Genomic DNA, 22217 nt, shown 5'->3' on the forward strand with positions numbered 1-22217 from the left:
GCTTAAGGACAGCCTAGGCCATCCACCATGTACCAGAGAAAGCAATATGTTCTTCCCAGATACTGCGAGTAACCAACATTTGGGATGGTGGAATATGAAAGAAGAGTAGGAAATATTTGCTGTTTTCAAAATACTCCATGCCTCCAATGTGTCTTCATATTATGTAATCCAGAAATTACAATTCAATTAAAATATTTTAAATGCTCTAAAATCCTTCAGAGAACCTGAAAACCCTATTTTACTGTAAAAGTCTTCAGAAAAAATAAACATATACAGTATATGTTTTTAACGTTTATTTACATCAATTTCAAAACATTATGTTCACCTGAAAATAAGAGGAGGGGAGCCCAAGACATGATCTCTAATTTTAGCTGCTCAAAATTCATAATTATATAAAAAGAATTTCATCTTATAATTACTTTTTAATTATAAATAACTTAAAAGTTTGGCTCAAACCATTGTTTTTTTATTAGTAATAATGCATACAACAAAGTCTTTATCAATGAATATTTTGTGTTGCTTTATACTGAAAAATGTTAAAGGCTAAAAGCTGTACAATTATTCAGTGTTTAGAATGAGACTCAATGATGCAGTTCAAGAAGCCCTACCTCAATTTCCAGGTTCCTGAAGAAAGGAAAATTTTCTGTGTCCTTTTTTTTTCCAATTAATACTGTTTTGCAGAAGTTTAAAAATATAAATTACTAAATCTCTTGTTATAATCTGCAGGTGCCTTTTATGCTTGTCTGAATCCAGAGTACTATTACGCACAAATACTTCTTGAAATAGAGGTCCTGACACTACTGGCTTACACATTACACCTAGCTCATTTGCACCCTTTCCAAACCAACATATTCTTTAGAGACAATTCACAAGCCCCTTGTGTTACATTTTGGTTGGGTTCCAAGGCACAAACATGCTTTACAATTTTTTTTGCATGTGTGTATGTGTGTGTGTGTGTGTGTGTGTGTGTGTGCGCGCGCATGCACGCACGCGTGTGCGTTAAAGTTAGAGTGTTTAATCGGATTTCCATTAACTAGTAGTATTTAGTGCTTTGCAGTCTTGATGTCAAAAAAAAAAAAACCTGTGCATTTCAAAAGTTTCCCACAGAAAAATACATTTCCTTATGTGGGTTTAAATAGAGTATTTTGAATTCAGCTTTGTATGCAGGAAAATGTGTTTTAGAGGTCCTGTCCCCAAGCTACTGGGGAATCTTCTGATTTTCCTTTAAACTTGGACTCCGTTTGAGCTGTCCCAGAAGGAGCAACGGTAGCTTGGTTGTGTCCCAGAATTGTTTGGTAATTACTTTGTGTTGGCAGTTGAATAAAAGAGTTAAAACATTTCAGCACAGTGTGTTGCTTAGGGTTTGTTCTTATGAATTAAGCGAAACAAAGTTATTCAATATTAGTCACAAAGAGGCAATGCAAATTCCACATAATGTGCAATCCAACAAAAGCATTATAAAATATTATTATTCTCAAAACAAATGTGAGAGCAAGCAAATGTCTGTGGGTGGCTTGGTGGGGCAGGGAGTTATGGAAGTTTCTGGAAAAAAGAACTACAAGTGCATTTCTAACAAATGATGGGCTAATCTGAACTCATTTTTTCCAGTGAAGAGCACATTCTTCTCTTCAGGAGCACACATACTTTGCAAGCTAGCCTACCTATTTTAATTGTATCTTTCTGAAGAGGACTCTAAATGACCCCTCTGAATCCATTTTTCATGGTGACCCAAAAAGTTGCTGGCTTTGTTTTCTTTCTTTTTTTCTTTTTTGTTCCCAAGGGAATCACTAGCTTAAGTACGAGTGATTCAATAGGGTAAAATATTAAATGATATTGGCATGAAGGAGTACTAGCTACCTCAATTTTTAAAGGCAATGTCCCACATCCTGCCAAGAGGTTAACCCATATAACCACCATGTTCTGGTATAATAAGGACTAATGTTTTGTCTGGTGCTAATCAGGACTGCTCAACAGAGCCAAATCACACCACAGCTCACAAACTAACAGCAGTGTGTTTATCAAAACATCCTCAGGAGTTAAATCTACTTGTGAGCCAAGAATGTGCATCTCAGATGAATTCCACAGGAATTCTGATTTCATACAATATCAAAGCTGGAAGCAATCTGAGCAAATACTCTACCCAACACCTTCATGTAGACATGAAAGAACCAATCACCAGCAAGGTTAGATGATGTAAGGTGCACAGATAATTAAAGGCAGAATCAAGGTTAAATATAATAGTGAACAATCACTTTCGTGGACTCTATTTTGGTTAATTTAAAAAACAAACACTTGGTTTGTAGCTCACTCTATTATTTTGGAAAGAAATAATCCTTTTAATGTTTTAAAAGATGCCTTTTCTTAGATATCACTGTTATTTCATAAGTATAAAATTACCTAGTCTGTTGGGTAAGGAACGCTGACTTCATCTGCTTGTCAGCAGAATGGAGTTGTCCTTGTCTTTTGTCCAGGGTTAATTGCAACTTCAATACAAAATGGACCCAGAATAAGAACAGGAAGGAGGGGAGGTTATTTAACATAAGGTCTGGGATATTTCCTCCTCATTCTGACACACAGCATCTCTGCTCTTTTACTTGCTCATTGAGCCCTCTGATGCTGTTCAAACATTTAGGACTGCTGATCACAGTCTTGTTCCCTTCCCCGCTCTAAGCTTAATCAACAAGGATCTTATTAATAACTGCTGCAATGTCAAATCAGCGACTTAAAGCCTTTCAAGACTGAGATTACATGTGCAATTGTATGAACATTTGATCGGTGTCATCTGAGCCAAGACGAGTCTTTTCTCCTTAGTCTCCTCCTCACAGCTGTCTAAAACAACAGGAATGCTTGATAAAGACCAATGAACAGGTATATCACTGTCATCAATATATGATGACACTCACAGGGTCACTTTGCAGGCACACAGATTCAACCCTTAATCTAGGCCTACAGAGTAAGAAACACTGGGGTTGGAGCAGTCTGTATTTACACATCCCTTAGAGTATTTTGACATAAAATAACTCTTATGATTTCTTTTTCTGTAAACCCAGGATGATTTCTAACCATGAATATTTGCAATGACCTGGAGGGAAAATGCTGTCACAAAGTATGAATCTAAACAGAAGAGATGTGCTGACATAGCTTGAAGGGCATCTTTTTTTTTCCACTTTGTTGTCCATATCTAGGAAGATGAATATATTCTGTCTCTTTGGAACGATTGATTTGAGAGGACATTGTCATGAGAGAACACTGTTCAGATTGCTAAAGAAACAGAGATAACCTCCTAGTCGACCTGGCATTCCATCCTTGGGAAGCAAGCCACAAGGACTGTACCTCCTCTTGTTCACACAGTTTAACACAAGGAAAGGCAGCTCAGGTGTCCTGGACACTTCAGAAATAATGCACTTGGTTAAATCTATAGTGTACTTTGGTAAATAGCCACACCAAGCAGGGCTGCAATCCAACTTCCTCTGTTGAAGTGAGCAGGTTAACCCTGTCAGGCAGATTTTATGACTGTCTTTGATTCCATTAGCAGCTACAGGAGCAATGACTAGAAACCCTTTAGGATATGAGGCCTTTCTGCTTTTCAACTAGCCAAAGATCATACATGATACCCCCTACAGAATAGTAAATTTTTATTGCTTTTTTAAAATTTTTATTTTACAGACTTCAAATTTTCCAAATAGTTTACTATGAGATAGAAAGCTTAGTGCAAAAAGATTTACTAATATACTGAGATATTCATACTAAGAATTAGCTTGTAAAAAACTTTAAAGAAATCTAGGAGAATATACATTATTGCAAGTATTTATTAGCAAATCGTTGCTCCTGGGAGTCTGGATATGGGTATAGATGCTACTGTGTTTGAATGGACCAAATTTCTGTGAAATAATCTGTTGTGTTTTTTTTCATTTAATTTTTTATTTTTCCTCTATTTTCTAGTTAATGAATTGGGAAGAGAAGGATAAGAGGTCATGAAACTATTCCATTTCCTTTGGGCCTATATTTTATTTTACATACAAGGAAAAGTCTCTAGGAAAAAGCCTTGCATTTGTTTACTTTAAGATTTCTAAAAATTTTATTTTAAATATTTCAAAAAATATCATCTGAGACAGATGTTAGATTCTGGGGTATATAAAAATGAATGTCTTAAAAAAAATGGTTTTAGAAATTAGATCGAAATCTGTAAAATCCAAGAGCAATTACTTTCATCTGGGCAATTGTTTCTTCACTTAAATACCCATGGCTGCAACATACTTTAATTTAAAAAAGAGGGTGGTCTATGTGTATTATTGAGATGCTTTGATAAGACATCTGTGCTTAGTGTGCATTAAGAGCTAATCCAAGCCATGCAGACACCTGGGAGATACTGTGTATTGGTTTCCTTTTGTGTTGCTGTGATAAAATGCTTTAACTAAAAGCAATTTTAAGGGGAGAATAGGTTTATGTGACTAAGAATTCCAGAGGGGTAGAGTGAGGGTGGTGATGACTGGAGTTATAGCAATGGTCAGGGGATGCATGGCCGTCAGAGCAGGCAGCTAAGTGAGCATTTTCATTCATACACAGGAAGCAGAGGAAAACAGCCAAAAAGGCAAAGTTATAAGCTTTGAAAGCTTTTCCTTGTGAGGTACTTCCTCCAGCAAGGCTCCACCAATACAATCCTACATGACATCCTCAAACAGCAGCACCAACTGGATATCAAGTGTTCAAATCCATGAGGCTATGGGGGACGCGCTCATTCAGATCACCACACTGCGGCAGGATCAACAGTTTGGGGCTAGACTAAGTCTCAAAAACAACAAGCAAACAAACAAAAATCCTAATCCCTTGACTGTACCTTTCAACTGTTTCATTTGTTAACTGGAGGGTTACCTGTTACTAGAAAGGCTCATGCTTGCATAATGAGGTTGGGACTAACCTTACCCATTCCTATCAACTTTATACTTGTGCTGCTTCTTTCCGAAGTTTGTATCAAATCAGGCAGGGCTGTATAAGCCTAATTTGTGTGGTTTGAAATAATATGTTTTAGGGACCGAATAGGATGTCTGACCAGAAAAGAATGATTAGAATTCTTGAAAATTTTAAGATCAGCGGGAACCATACAACATTCCATCCACGCCCACATTTTGCTTCCTTTTTAAAAAAAAAAAAATTATTAAATATTTTCTTTATTTACATTTCAAATGTTATTCCCTTTTCTGGTTTCCTCTCCGAAAACTCCCTAGCCCATTCCCCTTCCCCCTGCTTCTATCAGGGTGTTCCCTCTACCCACCCACCCACTACTGCTTCCTTGTCCTGGCATTCTCCTTACGCTGGAGCATCGAGCCTTCACAGGATCAAGGGCCTCTCCTCCCATTCCTGTTCCACAAGGCCATCCTCTGCTACATTTGCAACTGGAGCCATGGTTGGTGGTTTAGTCTCTGGGAGCTCTGGTTTGTTCATATTGTTGTTCTTCCTAAGGGGCTGCAAACCCCTTCAGCTCCTTCAGTCCTTTCTCTAACTCCTCCATTGGGAACCCTATGCTCAGTTCAGTGTTTGGCTGTGAGCATCCACCTCTGTATTTGTCAGTCTCTGGCGGAGCCTCTCAGGAGACAGCTATATCAGGTTCCTTTCAGCAAGCACTTGTTTTACAAACAGACTTCAGGTGATAAATCTCATTAACATTGCTACCCAACAATGCATTGAAGTCTGTGATCAGCCAGTGCCAAGGCAACTGGAGAGAAGCCAGCTGCTACAGGGCACAACAAAGACCTGCATCACAAAAAAAGTAAACAACAATGCTTCAGATGACAAAGGACCAAGACATTACCAAGCAGGAAAATACCTTCAGCAAGTGCAAAGGTGAGGCAGGGAGGCTCACAGGAAAAATTCATTTGTCCATTAAGATCAGCCTACGAAAATTATATTTCCACAATCTCCTATTTTATGCACTCCACAAGGGATAATTGAAAAAAAGACTGGTTTGGTCCCCAGATCCCATTTTCCAAAACCATGAAATATTTTAAAGATAGCTAACTCTAAAATTAACCAGAGCCCTTTGCCAAATAATGTAGAGGGCAATGGTAAGAGATGAATGAGTCCTTTGCACAGGAAAGGGGAAATCAGTGTGGCTCATTTTCCTTCACCTTGGGCTTCTTAGGTGAAGGACACATTTAATCAAAAGTAGAAACTTTAAATAGGAGAGATGTTTGATGATTCCATCATAGACATACAAGCTTGGGACACCTAGAGCCTCATCACTGCTCCGGTGAGTTCATTTACAACCTCAACTGCTAATGAACTGTCAGACATTAACAATGCTTTGATGCTAAAAGGATTGATAATTCTACAGTGCAGGATAAATTGTTCACCTAATTAAGCTTAAAATTGAACGATGATGATAACTATGAACTTTCAAAGGGAAGGGAAGCATCAGACAACTTTAAGTTACAGTATCAAACACGAGCAACTACTTTTGGCCTTGGGAGCATTCCATCTATTGCAGAATATCTATTGATGCATTTACATATGTATCTACTTATGTATCTATCTGTATTATTATTATTATTATTATTATTATTATTATTATTATTATTATTTTACTTCGTGTCTTTGCTCTGCTTCATTCCATGGTAGAGATTAAACAGACACTAGGCAAAGACTCTAAGTTATGTCTGCAGTACTCTTTTTGCTTTTAGAATTTTAAGGCAGGTTTTAATCAAAGTTAACCAGCCTGGCTTTGAATTCATTCAGCAACCAAAGTGATCCTTAAATTTGTGATTCTCCTGCCTCAGGCCCTGGATTAGGTAAGATCTAGCTATATATTTACTTAACTCATTTGAAACTGAATGTTAATTTTGTCAACTGTATTTTGGATGGCTAAAATTAATACACAATTGTGAGTTTCCAAAGATGTGCTTAGAATTGATACCATCAATATACAAACTATAAATGACTAAAATAATCAACACTGAAAAACATTATCTAGAGATTCATAGAATATGTGAACAGCTAGGTACAATTCCTATAGCTTGAAGCACATAACACTGTTTATGATTCAGGCTGAGGAGATGTTCAGTGGTGAAGTCTTAGGGTATTCTCCGTGCAGGTACAGGCACCCACATAAATAAAATTAATAATCATAATCATAAAAAAACCTTAAAGTAATTGTTATTTTATTGAAGTATAGGGATTTTAATATGTTCTTAATAGATCAGTGCTCCCAAACCATAATCAAATGCTATTCATCTCCCTACACGCCAACCCCAGAAAATAAGAACTGTACTGAATTTCCTTTCTGGATGCACATAAAAGCACGATCACCAACATTCCACATGCTGGAATGTCCATCTGCAGGGACAGGGATGCTAGACATCTTGTACTGAAATCTGTACTGCCAGCATTTGCAGCATGTCTAGAAAACAATATAGGCACAGCAAAAGCTTCTTAATTTAAAAAAAATGCTGAAACCAACGCAGAAAAGACACTGAGAAGGTGTCCTTTTTCAATAATATTTCAAACTCAGGTGTAGAATGCTACTGGATTTTAGACAAAACAGACATAAATTAGACATAAATTATTAGAATAAATAAGTCAAACAGGTGCTGCTCATTTATTCCAGATTTTGTAAATTTGATAGGTATCCTTCCAAATTGTTATCAGTTTTCGTTTTAACCTGGAGAGCCTAAAGAAGCAAGGTTTTAAAGCAGGCATGGGGCTCAAAATTGACAAAATAAAAATATTGAAACGTATCACAGTTATAAAGGTATCAATTAGTCACGTCAATAAAGAGGAGAGACTCGTTCCAGTGAGAACTGTCAATCTTTATACCTGCTCTTTTCATAAGCAGAACGTCATGCACCTGAGTTGCAAGCAGACAAAACAATAAATGCAAGTATTTAATATTTTGCAAAGAGCTTCTCAGATTAACTTGATTTTTGATGCTAATTTGCAATAATGATGCCATACTGCATGGACAATAAAGGTAAAATATACTCAACAGTTTAGCATATACACTGGAACTATGATGAAACAGCTACTCTGGTCATTAAACACTGAGAACCTACTGTGTGTCCTGCCCAGAGACAACTGGAAGTTCGGTGCTACTTGTGTCCTTGGCACATCATCAGTCATGGAGTTTGGCCTGAATGGTTAACATTTTTTCTACTACCAATCAGATGAATACTAGCCTCTTTACATGATTTATTTAAGTAAGTAAAAGAGTGTGGCTAATTCAGGATTACCTCACATTTATTTAGCAGCCCAGTTTCTTGCAGCCGTGACCAGATGCTCTGTATTCGCCCAGCGTGCTCAGGGTGGGTGGTGGAATTGCCACAGATGCACTGGTGTTTCAGCATCAGAGGGTCATAGGCAATTCCTTTGAGACAAAGAAAATACAATCAAAAGTTGAGATACACAAGGTTGCCTATGCATTAGAAGATAAAATAATTAGTCTGAGGTAGTTCTCAGAACCACGTGACAGCTATTTAGCCATGTGGGTCTGTTAAAAAAAATCTACCCATAGGTTAAACAGTACTTAAGTCTTAATTCAATAAATATGTAAAGTGATATATTGTACATATATAGACATATTTTTAATATATTCACAATTGTCTTCAATATTTCAAATAATTCTAATAATTGCAAACACTTTGAGGCAGATACTTCATTTCAATATGGATTCTAATTTGTTCAGTCAAGTTATAAATTAAGCAGTTTTAAAAACCCTGTAATTACTTTTGAGTAAACTGGAGTTTTATTTTGTCAGAATAAACTAGGGTGGTTTCCCTAGTCAGTTTAGCAATTCCATCAAAGTTGCCTAGTAAGTTTCTCTGCTTCCTGTGTTTTTATTACAATATTTGCTATTATACAAGAAATATGCCTGGTGGGAGTAGACAAAGCTCTAAGCCTATGGACATTGCGCATGAGATCACAGCGGAGTCAAGGATGCTAATGCTGCAGACTCATAAGAATGACAAGGCTGTTCCCCAGTCAGGCTTAGAAGGGTGGCAACATCTTCTGATCTAATACACATGTTACATAAGATTTGCCTGTAGCTAAAACTAGTTTATGCAGAGACTATCAACTACAGGTTCAATGTTGACTACAAACTGAAACTTGAGACGTTCTCATGGCCTGGCCAGAAACTTTCCTCTTCTCATGTCCCCCTTTAATCAGTAATGCAAGTGGGGAGCAGACGAAGGCCTGAGTGAATGTGTGTCATTGACAAGAGCACAGCCATGCCAAGGATCCCAATGCAATTGACCCCTGGACTGTCAAGGCACGGCCCAAGGTCTAGCATTGACAAAGAAGGGTTGGTCGTTAGCTAAAACCAGTGTGTGCAGACAGAATAGCTGCATCATGGGTGTGATGTTGTAGAACTAGCGATCCTATCCTTCCCTAGGAAGACTTCATCCTGAGACTGCTCCCCCGACGACGACACTTCCTACTCAGATCAGTTAGCCATGTCCTCATGCTATTGTGTACAATAAACCTGACTCATCATTCAATGTTATGCAACAAAAATGCTGAGTTTCTGACCCTCTAGTGCATCCCTGTCAGAGCACACAGCCCACCCAATCCCAGCTTACCTACAAGTGTGTCTGTCTGTCTGTCCTTTCTTAATCCCCCCCAAAGAACCCAGTTAGGTCAAGTCCAAAGCTATGCAGGTCAAATGGAATCCCAACCCACCCAAAGACAAGTGTGGATCTTGCTCCTGTAGAATTTCTTTTAAAATGAGTATCAATTATAATGCCTTTACTACAGATTTTATAGATAAGGAAACTTAGCATCAGGAGTTATATGTGATATTTTAGTTATACCCTATGATAGGAAAACTTTTACAAAGATTGGTTGAAAAAGGTATTAGTGGAGCATTTTGACTGGGCAGGGATGCTATTTACAAAACTGTCGGTTATGAGGAATTAATTAGCCAATCAAATATATTCCAATAAATGACCACTCAAGTACATTTTTTTCCAGCTGATGGGAGATCAAGTGCCTGTGACAAGAAATTAAAGAACAATAACAAAAACTACTTAGTAACTTATAAACGCCAGCCATTGACCTGGTATCATAAGCTGACTTAAACAAATTTCATTTTCCCTTTGACCTACATTATTATGTTAGAGAAATGTTACTGAAGATGGGAAGTATTTTCCCTTGAGTGCACTAAAATCATGCAGAAGAATGACATCTGCATTTTGAAACCATGTGGTAAAAATTATGTCTGTCAGAAAATATTGTATAACTGTTCCAAATAATATCCATTCTTAAGACTCACTGGCTTCAAAACCCATTCTTCTGCCTGCTCCTGATCTCCTTGAATTTCTCTCAGCCTGGCTCTCTCTTCCTAGCTGCAGACTCACACACACTTATCTATTTGAATGTTGAAATTTCCTCTTGAATGTCTGGATTCTGGTTTTCCTAAATGCTAATGCCTCTAATTCCTGATCTTAAACAACACTTGGTGCTCTTCATTTTGACAAGGGACTTCAAGAGCCTTTATTGCTCACACCAGAAGCCTTGCTGTCCCCTTGATATTTCCTAGACTCTAAAGGTGTATCTGTTTTTCTTCCCAAACAGATCTTGAATCACTCACTTCTTATCTCCCTGGCGTCAACCACACATGATCCAAAGGACTATGCTCTCTAATCTGGACTCCCAAGATAGCTGGAAACCAGCTTCCTGATTTCCCCGATGTTTCCTTTGCCACACCACACTGGCTACTTTGTTCACAAACTTGCCCTCACTGCTGAGAGTGACATTCCATGAAAACAGCACAAATAAGTCCCTTCTCTCCTCTGTAGTTTTCTTTGCACAGGCCTCCCGTAGGTTTCTGCTTCTACAACAAGGCTTTTCTTGCATTCCTCAGTAAGGTCATAACCTTCCAGCTTGAGATCTTTCTACATTCTGTCATGCCTATGCCTGAAGTCCTTCCTCAGCTTCCAACCTCCACTTCTCAGCTGGGTCATTCCATTTCATTCTTCGAGGCTTCTTCTCCCCGAAAAGGCAATGCTTGAGATCTGTAGACTAGATCTCTTGTGTCTGACCTCTTAGCTTCTCTGTGATCTTAGAGGTCTCCTGCAGGGTGCTGATGAAGATTACTAATGGCACATTTTTCTTAATATCATCTTTTCTTCACTGGTAAGATAAATAGAAGCACTGACTACAGTTGCGTTATTTAATTTTGAATTCCCAGCTTCGACAGCCATGTTTGCAAAACAACAGGCCCCCCAGAGTGTGCTGAAATTAAAGGACAGGTGAGTAGACTCAAGAAGTGGGTTGGTATTTCTGAGATTCAGTGTTCCTGGATGGCTTCAGCCAGTATGTCTGCTTGGAGTTGTGGTGCTTGTGTAGTCGTCACTGATACACTGCCCTTTGTTTTATACACCTTGTCTTCCCGCCAGAAAGCATTTCTTTTGCCACATTTTACATTCATATAAAACATTTTGCATAATTTCAATGTTTACATTTTATACAAAATTCAACACCAATGAATATTCTTAAATAAGCCAAAAGGAAGATGTTTTAAAAGGTCAGAAGAGAGGCGAGCAAGGAGGAGAGGAACTCCCAAAACACGAGGTCCACAGGTGTGTCCTCATGATTTGTCTTTATCAAAGTGATTTATAACTTGCATTGCATACTTGGAGCTGCTTAATAAATTTTCAACTTCTGTTACATGCTACAACAAATGATAAAAATAATACAGGAATAAGAAGTACAATATCTGCCACATTCAAATATATTCTTTAAGAGTACAAAATAAAACCATTGTGTTTCTGAACTATTTCCACTTTTTACATAAATTTAGACCCATTTAGATAGTAACTTTCCCCATTTTAATTTTTTACAACATATACTATCAATAGAAACTAAAATTACAAAGCAAGCTGTAGTACTTCAAATCTATTGCCGGGTATCTGGAGATTCTAACACAGAAACCAGGAGCTCTTGGAAAGACATTTGAATTAAAGGGGAAATAAATAAGATCTGGAGCCCCAAACCCCTACTGACTCATCCTAATGATGTATCAATGAGGTGCTAACAGGTAGATTGTAAGGTGAGACATCTGCCCCACCCCCATTCCTTTCCTTTCTTTTTTTTTTCCCTCTTGAACCAGGGACTTACAGGGTGGAAAAGCAGCATGCTCTCCTTGGGAACCATATGGAATTCTCCTTTTGTTTCACACTTTCTGCCCCAGTGCTTAGAACTTGTAATATAAGCCCAGGGACCCATCTTTCTCATGAAAAATGATTATGTAAAATAGTTTTAAAAACCTTTACCTATACTTTAAAGCTCAGTAGTAAGTTTTCTACAACACAGAAACCACACACACACATACATAGATTTAGACATATACATACATACATATATACACAGAGATACCACGCATACACAGACATATCCATACACACATGCATATATATATATATATATATGTCACACAAACACATATCCAAAGATGTACACATGTACAGACACAGACACATAGACATCCACACACACACATACACATATGCAGAGATACACACACAGACTCTCACACAGATACACATACACAAGACAGACAGGCAGGCAGACACACACACACACACATGTATGCGCGCGCGCGCACACACACACACACACACACACACACACACACACACACACACTTCCTGAAAAGTTTGATATTTTAGACAAGCTCAGACTTTGTATTTTCTGTGGATTTCAGCTTATTAAATGGAATGATGTAGTTGAAGCATCAAGTATATTGTCTTTCCTGTTCTCAATCATTATGGCTTCTTAGCCCAGAGACTCTGTTCCTAGCTGCAGATGTGGAATCCGTCTACTAAAACTCAGTTTAGTTTTGCTGAGTCCTCAGGGTAAGTGAGAAAATGTGAGTCTAGTGTCTTTAGACAAAAACTATTAATCTTCATTCCTAATTCTCAGCATTCAATTTTTTATTTAACTTCTGGTATCTACCTAAGAACACACTTTCTCAGGACATCTGCTAAAAGCATTAATAAATATAATTTATTAAAAAGATTCTAGGGCCAAGACTATTAAACATCATCTCTGCTCAAAACCATACAATTTTATATTATTTTTAATGTGTATTATATCCTAGCAACCTCCCTTTATCACATTTCACCTATGAGCTAGTAATAAAAGCAAGACAGCCCCAAAATAATTACATGAAATGTATTTTTAAACTGCATATAATAGTGATGTCAAGAAGTCGGGAAGTCAGAGATCTCTTTAAAATAATAGTAAAAACATTTTAAAAGGACCAAATGACTTGTAGATGGTAGGATCACTATACTGGGTACAAAGGACCTCAGTGATTCTTCTATTTTCACAAACTCTTTCTCCATATATTTAGTCCACTATGAATTGAAGCCCTTATGGAAAAGGACTGAATGTGTCCTGTGCTTTCCTTGTTCTTGTTTCTGAAGAAAGCAATAGACAAGCTATGTGCATATCATTTCATAGGTAGGTATTGTATGTAATCTAGAGATGATTTAAATAAACTATCCACATATGCAAATGCACTCCATGGCCTATTGGAGACTTCTGCATCATTAGCGATCTGCAACCACTTTCCCAAGGGCACTCAGAGAGACTCTATTTTGAAACAAGTGCCCTTTCTGACAGCATCCAGGCAGACACATTGCAGTTGTTGTAAACCTTTCTATTCATAACCCCCGTCTACCCATAAGGCTTACTGGTTTGACTTCCCCATTGCCAGCACACTCTTTACAGTCCACTCTCGATCACATTTCTTACCTTTTCTTCAGAACACAAACTAATTCAAATTTTTAGATTTTAATTTTAAGTCTGTGAGTGTTTTGCCTGCATATATGTAGTTGCATCACACAAGTACTTGGTATCCACAGAGATGAGAAGGCATTGGATTCCCTGTAGCTAGAGTGAGAATGGTTGAGAACTATCATGTGGGTATTGGGAAACAAACCCTGGTGTTCTGCAAGAGCTCAAGAGCTAAAAAGTGCTCTTAATTGTGGAGCTATCTCTCCAGCCCCGTAATGTTTATTTATCTGTAAAATTTAATGTGTCAAGTGAGCAAATAATGTAATACTCAAAACAATCAGAGGAATTAGCAAATTTTGCCATTTGACTAGTTAAAAACATTTTTATGACTTACAACTTTTGTTCGTATCTTCATTAAAATGACATTGTCAAAGTGCCAGGCAGAAAAAAAAAATGGGTGGAAGAATTTCCACCACTGGCTTCTAAACTAACTGCACAAAAGCCTGCTACAGTGTAAGAATCATTAGGAAGATGGTAGGGAATATGCACTGGGAGGTGATGGGAAAGCAGCAACACACTGTGTACAAAGAGACTCAGCTTGCATGGGCTTCAGACTTTCTTTCCATACTAACTATCCTGTGAGCATGTTCCCACATATGCAGATTTTTTTCATACAAAACCTTGTGTTCTGGTAAGTCTGTGTTCAATTATTTATGAAGATAGAAGAGGACATTTCCAGATATGAAGACTCTTCCTGACACATGGATCAACACAATACATACAAGTGACATAACATAATGTGCAACATGTTTATGTTTATAAGATCTCTCTCTCTCTCTCTCTCTCTCTCTCTCTCTCTCTATATATATATATATATATATATACATATATATATGTTATATCTGTGTGTGTGTGTGTGTGTGTGTGTATGTGTTGATATATTACCTACACTATCAAGTTGAATTTATCTTGTAGAGGAGTTTTTCAGAAGGTATATCAAATATATGTTTGAGATCAACAGTTTTTTGTTTGTTTGTTTTTCTTTTTTAAATTGAGATCAACTGTTAAAAACATACATTACTTAAAAAAAGCAAACTAATTTCTCCAATCTAATATAGGTAGCAATCAAAATTGTTTTAGGAAAACTCAAAGATACAGGCATACACAAACATAGGCACATGTGTGTGTGTGTGAGTGTATATAAATAATATGGATATACACATATGCTAATGAACACACACATATATATACACAAATACACATATAATTTTCTGTTTTGTCAAAAATTAAGAAATAAGAAAAATATTGAAAATAAGCACAACCATATTTGAACTGTGGTTGGCTAAGGAATGGTTTTCTTTATATTGTACTAAAATAACGAAACTGTCCTCAATGAACATGTATCAAGTTTTGTAACTTGTAAACATATACATAATTTCTAATATCTTAATCATTTAATCAGTTAATGATTTTTAAATACCTATGTATTTTTATTTTACATGTGTAGGTGTTTTACCCATGTATGTATGGCTGTACAATCATATGCCTGCCTGGGGCTGTACAGGTCAGAAAAAGGCATCAGATCCCCTGGATATAGAATTACAGACAGCAGTGAGAATCCATGTGGGTGTTGGGACCAAAGGCTGGTCATTTGGAAGAGCCACAAGTGCTCTTAACATGAATCATCTCTCCAGCCTCTCATGACTATTTTTGTACAATCTGATACAACCCATACCTGCTTACTCCCTTCTCTTCCAGTTGTTAGTTGGTTCATTTGTTTAGTATACTCTATGTGTTCAAGTCCTTTACCTAAGTGCTATCATCAGTGAGAATAGAAAAATCACCCCTTGCTTTACAGAATCTCCCTTAGAATATAGTCCCTAAAGCAACAGAATTTAGAAATTTTGACAGAAAACAATCCAGTATGTTACAAGGGACTCTACTGAATCTTTTGGATTTAGTTGGAAGAGAAAGTTTTCTTGAATGAAATAGTCTCTTAATAACCATTGAACCTTCAAGGATACACTGGAGTCAGCTCTGAATTAAAAATATCTTTCATTCATGTAATAACAGTAATGTAAATACACAGGCAGAAAGGAGAGAAACTCGGCTATTCTTAGACTGAAATGTTTGTGCACATTTGTTTTCTACAAGTTACACTCTTCAGTGGACACTAATTATATATTCTAATTATTTTTGTGACTTTTACAAATATTATTTTATTTTATTTTAGATTTTATTTATTATTATAATAAATAAGTACACTGTAGTTGTCTTCAGATGCACCAGAAGAGGGCATCAGATCTCATTACGGGTGGTTGTGAGCCACCATGTGGTTGCTGAGATTTGAACTCATGACCTTTGGAAGAACAGTCAGTGGGTGCTCTTACCCACTGAGCTATCTCGCCAGCCCATATTAGTTTAGTTTTAGTACCAGAATTCTATTTCAAACAACTCTAACAGAAATGGTAGTAGTATAAAGAAACAATTTATTTGGATGGGTTAGGTCTGGAAACCTACTGACAAAAGAAAGAGGGCTGTCAGTTATACTGAGCAACAGGGGAGAAAAATGCAAACATAGTATGTTGTGAAGATTTTGTTCTGGTGACTATGATCAGTGTGAACTCCCAGCTATTATCCTCTAGAGGATGTACTCTGTGAACCATGGCTGAGCCAGGTTTCTAGCTGAGCAGTAGACATGATTTTAGCAGAAAAAAAATATTTTCCCTTTCCCAAATTATCTGAACCTCAAATGCTAAATAGCATTCCCATTCAGTCACATTGAAAAGCTCCTGTAAATTTAATATTACTACCTGTTTTCAGACATGACATAAAACCCTATGAGATTGTAGCAGCTTGGCTTTATCAGACACCTTTCATATCATTGTGGTGACAGGAACGCACATTCTCCTCAGGGATGTCCTAATCCAGGTTGTCCACAAGTCAGCACGTGTGGCTTCTCGGTCTCTGTGACTGGGTCTGTGTAGGTCACCTTAGCAACTGATTACAAGAGGACCCCTTCCCCATGGAATGCTTTTCTCTTGTTTATGTTTTTGCTTTTGTTTGTTTTGCTTTGCTTTTACTTTATAGAATGGAGGCCACAAGTCAGTTATCCTGTGAAAACAAATATTTATTATAAAAATTTGAATGGTGAATACTTAAAAGTGATGGGAGTTCCAGCTCAGGGGCCTCTGGGTCCTGAGACTGAAGTACATGGTGACTTCAGTACCAGGGGCTTACCTTGGACTTTCATGGTCCCAGAAGGTGCCACATAAGCTTCCAAAGAAGGGAAGCAATAGCAGTCCTGTCCGGCTGGGAGTGTATGAACCACAATGACGTCCAGCACGGCACAATAACTCCTAAAAGTGTCCATGTGTTGGCAGTGCCCTATAGCTCTCTAATGATACTTAGGCTCAGCTGAACAAGAGGAAAATCGTACCTGGTAATGGAAACCTAGCCAACTACTCAGGACTATTGAAGTCATGGATCTTGGAGGAAAACCTACAACCTCTACCACTAAACCAACATACTCCCTAACTACATTTGAAATTTTGTCCTTATATTCATAGACAAGTGTAGTCTTTACCTGCGGTAAAGACACACAAACAAGCAGCAACAACAACAAACAAACAAACACAAACAAAAATACTTTTCTTTGCAACAGATGGAGACATACTACAGAAAATTACAATCAATCAAAATGAAGTGTTATGGAGCACATTCTCAATGGACACATCCAAAATACAAACCAGACAACTAAAGCTTGGGGATCATTGCAGGAGACGGGACAGAAAGATAGTAAGGTCTAGAGAAGTGAGCAGGTTGCTATGAGATTGTGTCTCGTATGAATTTCAGAGGCTACACCAATAAAGTCTCACCAACCTGACTGCCCAAACATGAACTGAACAGGGACAATACCAATAGACAGACATGTGAACATGGATGGAGGAAGCCCAGGAAACCTCAGTCCTACACAAAGACCTACAGGCAACTTAGGGATGCTGAGAGTGGGTCAAATAGTCTCAGATAGAGGTGTCCCATAGAAGAGTAGGGCAAATAACTATCCCATAACAAATGGTCAGTCCTGAAAACTTATGTATGTAGGAATATATATATGTGTGTGTGTGTGTGTGTGTGTGTGTGTGTGTACACAGAGAAAGTTATATAGCTACCTATGAGTGTATCATTAGAGTATTACATTTATATATGCTGTATCTATAAATATATACAGATATATCTATATATGCATATATATATTTCATCAGGGTCAGGGATGAGATTATTGTATAAAGTACTTATTTTAAATAATTTTTCAAATAGCATTACTTTTTCTATAATCAAACCCTGACATTATTACTGATGCCAAGAAGTGCTCCCAGACAGGAGCCTAGTATGGCTCTCCTCTGAAAGGCTCTACCAGCATCTGACTAAGACAGATGCAGATACTCACAGCCAACCAGCAGACTGAGTCCAGGGACCACAATGGAAGAGTTAGGGGAAGGACTAAAGGAGCTGAAGGGGATTGCAATCCTATAGGAATAACAACATTTTCAACTAACTGGAACCCCTAGAGCTCCCAGGGACTAAACCACCAGCCAAAGAGTACACATGGAGGGACCCATGGCTCCAGCTGCACATGTAGCATAGGGTTGGGTTATCTACCATCAGTGGGAGGCGAGGCCCTTGGTCCTTTGGAGGCTAGATGCCCCTGAGAAGGAAGAAGCTAGAGGGGTGAGGCAAGAGTATGTGGGAGGGGAGGGGAGGAGCCTCTTAGAAGTAAAGGAGAGAGGGGAGACGGAGGTTGGTGGAGGGGAGACCAGGAAAGAAAACAACATTTGAAATATAAATAAATAAAATAACCACTAACTTAAAAAAATACTCAAAAGAAAAAAATATAAGTTTGAAAATGCAATCTCTTTTAATTTTAAAGACAATAATCAGGCTCTTCTCTACTCAAGAATAATAGTAAACTACCCACCATTCTTAAGCAGAATAATAATCACAAAATAACTTTCCCTTTTAGTGTACTCAATTTGAAATATAAAATTCATAATTCTTCACTCTGCAAATTTTATTTGTGAATAAACTAAAGCTAATTAAATTCCAAGTAAACACAAATCTCTGTTTTGTAAAAGAGAAATTTATATAATCTATTAATTTAATAAGAAATTTCACTAAATCCATAAAGCATATTAATTATTACAATATATGCTCTGGTAAATATTAAGTTCATGACACAATGAGACAAACACAGTGTTCTGAATTGGTCTGGGCTTCAGTTGGAATGATCAGGTTACAGCTATGTTAGGTTCATAGTATCACAGGTGCAGTCCCACACTCATCTGAACTTTTCTAGAAGTTGCACACCCAGATCATTTGGACACATTATTTTCTCCAATTTATAGAGCTTCTCTAAGATCTTGCTTCATTGAGAGTGAGGAAACATGTAAAATTAGAGGAATACTAGTGTGTTAAGAAAGAATCACTTCTCTAAATCCATGGCAGAAATGCTGTATGTAGGGTTACAACAGGAGCCAACAGTGCACAGACCAAGACAAATGAAGTGTGCAGTTAAGCACACATTTCCATCAAGCAGATTTCTTCAGTCAATGAAATTACAGTGGGACAGTTATCACCGTGTAGTCTATTAAGGATAAATACAAGCCAGTTTCATGAAAAAGGTATTCAATGTCTAATTACTAAGGCCCCTACTTTTGCTAGATTAAGGAAGGATGGTTACTTCTCTGTGATTAAGAGAGCTCTTTACTCTTGCTGAGAGACTGGATTTGGCTCTCAGAACCACATGTTCATAGGTATTTGTAACTCCAGTTCCAGAAGTATCTAAAAGCTCTCTTCTAGCCTAGAGAGAGAGAGAGGAAAATTGATATTTATAAATAAATAACCATGGAAAAAAGTATCACTGTATATATACGGAATCCTGGTTTTAAGCAAAATTTTGCTAAATCTGAGGAAAGCACAGACATGGTCAGTCCAAAGGGATTCCACTGACACTAGGCTGCAGGTGCAGACATGGGATCCTAAGCAGATTTTCAGGAATTCAGGAAGTAGACAATCTGGTCAGAGGCCCTGCTGACTTAAAGAAGGAAATATGCCCAAACTGTAACAACCAATATGAGATGCTGCTCTTTTGTGGCATAATTGGTTATCAAATTAGCTCCAATATATACCCTTCAAAGATATCTATAACTAGTTCACTAACCTGGCCAATCCGTTAATTGATTTTTAAAGTAAAACATGATAAATGATACAATAGCTGGGGACACGATTTCCAAAAAGGCATTTTAACAGTTTCAAGCTCAGAGATTAGCATGAGGTCACGGATGCCAAAATCCACACTCTGAATCCTGGAAAATGATTTAAAAATGATCACAGAACCCATTGGAGCCTCAGGAAAAATGCATGTATAAATTCTTCCCTGTTATATCCATGTCATGACTCTCTTAGGGCTTTAACATCTTTCATTTGCTTAGCCACAGTGTGAGAGCCAAGGTATGATACATGGACCCCAGTTTTGGCATGTGTTTCAAACCTGACCTTGTTCTGGACTTACAATTATATACTGATTTTTGCTGTAGCCAGGCTCTTAAATAGCAAACACGGCTGTAGGCAAAAGAAGACGTTGGTCAGAAAGCCCACCCAGAGGTGCATAATAAATGGACATGCAACCAAAGTACATAAGTCTCAAGCACGGCTTGCCTTGGTACCCTTGACTCTTATGAGTCATTTGTGTGGGAAGTTAGGAGAAAACACTGAAGAAAAATAACAAGAAATCAATGAAGAAGAGATACTCTTTGGAGCCAAATGCGGAAGCCAAGGATCATAAATTTCCATGTGGCTGCGCTCGGAGAAGGTAAGAGTCTGAAGAACACTGCTGAAGAATGTGGTAGGGATTTTTCTTTCTAAGGGGGATCCATGCACCTGTTGATGTATTTTCCAGGCCCTTGAATGATAACAATTTATGAGGCCATTAATACTAAGCCCAAGATTTATCAGATGTGCCATTTGTCTTGTGGCCAACATAACCTCATAAAATTTGGGTTGCGTCGGGTTAAAATGGAGCACTCTGCTATTGGAGTTATGCAGAGCATTTAAATCAGCTAATCCTACAAGAACTCCACATTTCTCCTGCCTATTAAAGGGTCTTTAGGGATTCCTACCAGTGGCAGAGGCAGGCTGGCGGGGACAGTCGGCTGCTGGGTGAGGTGACACGGAGGCTGCAGGAGAAGAATGGGTCCTGGAGAGGAGTCCATGTTTCTCTAATCCATCGACGCCAACTGTAGCCAACCGAGCCTGGTGCACCGAGAGTGCACGCGTGTGTGAGGACTCCAGCAAGGGAGGCTGCCAAGAAAAGGGCAGAAGAGAAAGAAATGTAAGCCCAGCACCGAGGAAGACAATGAGAGCAACATGTCAACAAATTAAGTTCATCAGGTCAGAGACATAAACATGGGAAGGAACAGGGAAAACATAGGGGGTAGGGGATGGGAGGGGGTTCACATGCAGTGAACATCATTAAATCCATTCAACAGGTATTTACAAATTGACAGCCATTCTGCTGCCTAGCTAGGAAGAATGACATTATGGCAGGATGAGCTGTTTCAAACTGATAGTCTAACTGATTGAAGAAAATAGATTTCCAACCCCAATAACAGAATACACTCACATGTTGCTTTCTTCAATACCAGTGTTTTGAATGCAGCCTTAGAAGGAACTCAAAAAACGAAGGACTATCCATTACACTGCTTAGGAGGATTGATTCTGAGCACTCTGCATCTCCATCACTGGTACTGTGCGTGAGCATACATCACTAGTATGAGCACTTCTGAAATTGCCAGTTAACTGACTATGTTTTGACACCTTTCAGTTTTCATGTAACAGTGTTGGATGACAGAGTTCTGTCACAGTTCAAAGAAAAGAATATCAATGCTGTACAATCAAGAGTGCACGTTTATAGACTCTTGGTTGTGTCCTTTGTATTTAACAAGTTATTCAGTCAGAAGACCAACTCTTAGTCGCTTCTGGATGATTCATTGGGTTATTCTTCAGTGTACAAGAAGGACAATCTGCAGAACATAGACGGGCAGTTCATTTACTCTTCAGAAGTCCAGTGGCACCATCATCTCCTCAGTGGCAGGGAATTCATAAGTTTCCTGCTATTTTTAAATGCATCTTTCCAAAGAGACATGGAAACATAGATTAAGGTGGAATAAACCATGATTCAACTACTCACCACATTTAAGAAAACAACCAAAAATTTAATGAAGTTTTTAAGACACAGGTTTTGCAGCCCCTTAGGACGAACAACAATATGAACTAACTAGTACCCTCAGAGCTCCCAGGGACTAAACCACCAACTAAGGAGTACACATGGTGAGACTAATGGCTCCAGCAACATGCATATAGCAGAGGATTGCCTAGTCGGTCATCAATGGGAGGAGAGGCCCTTGGCCCTGTGAAGGTTCTATGCC

The 22217-nt window shown here is 38.0% G+C and overlaps 1 protein-coding gene across 21 annotated transcripts in view; it reads right to left on the reverse strand.

Moving 5' to 3' along the window:
• Hdac9 (histone deacetylase 9) overlaps nt 1–22217 on the reverse strand; it is an 832819-nt gene that overhangs the window by 221401 nt on the left and 589201 nt on the right. For all 21 annotated transcript variants that reach the window (XM_031355577.1, XM_031355573.1, XM_031355564.1 and 18 more), the window contains 2 exons: nt 20910–21090; nt 8223–8356 (listed from right to left, as the gene is read on the reverse strand). In XM_031355577.1, coding sequence (XP_031211437.1) covers nt 8223–8356; nt 20910–21090 — 315 coding nt within the window. The remainder of the gene's footprint in view (nt 1–8222; nt 8357–20909; nt 21091–22217) is intronic.

Source organism: Mastomys coucha, unplaced genomic scaffold (genome assembly GCF_008632895.1).
Source record: "Mastomys coucha isolate ucsf_1 unplaced genomic scaffold, UCSF_Mcou_1 pScaffold6, whole genome shotgun sequence".
Classification (NCBI taxonomy): Eukaryota; Metazoa; Chordata; class Mammalia; order Rodentia; family Muridae; genus Mastomys; species Mastomys coucha.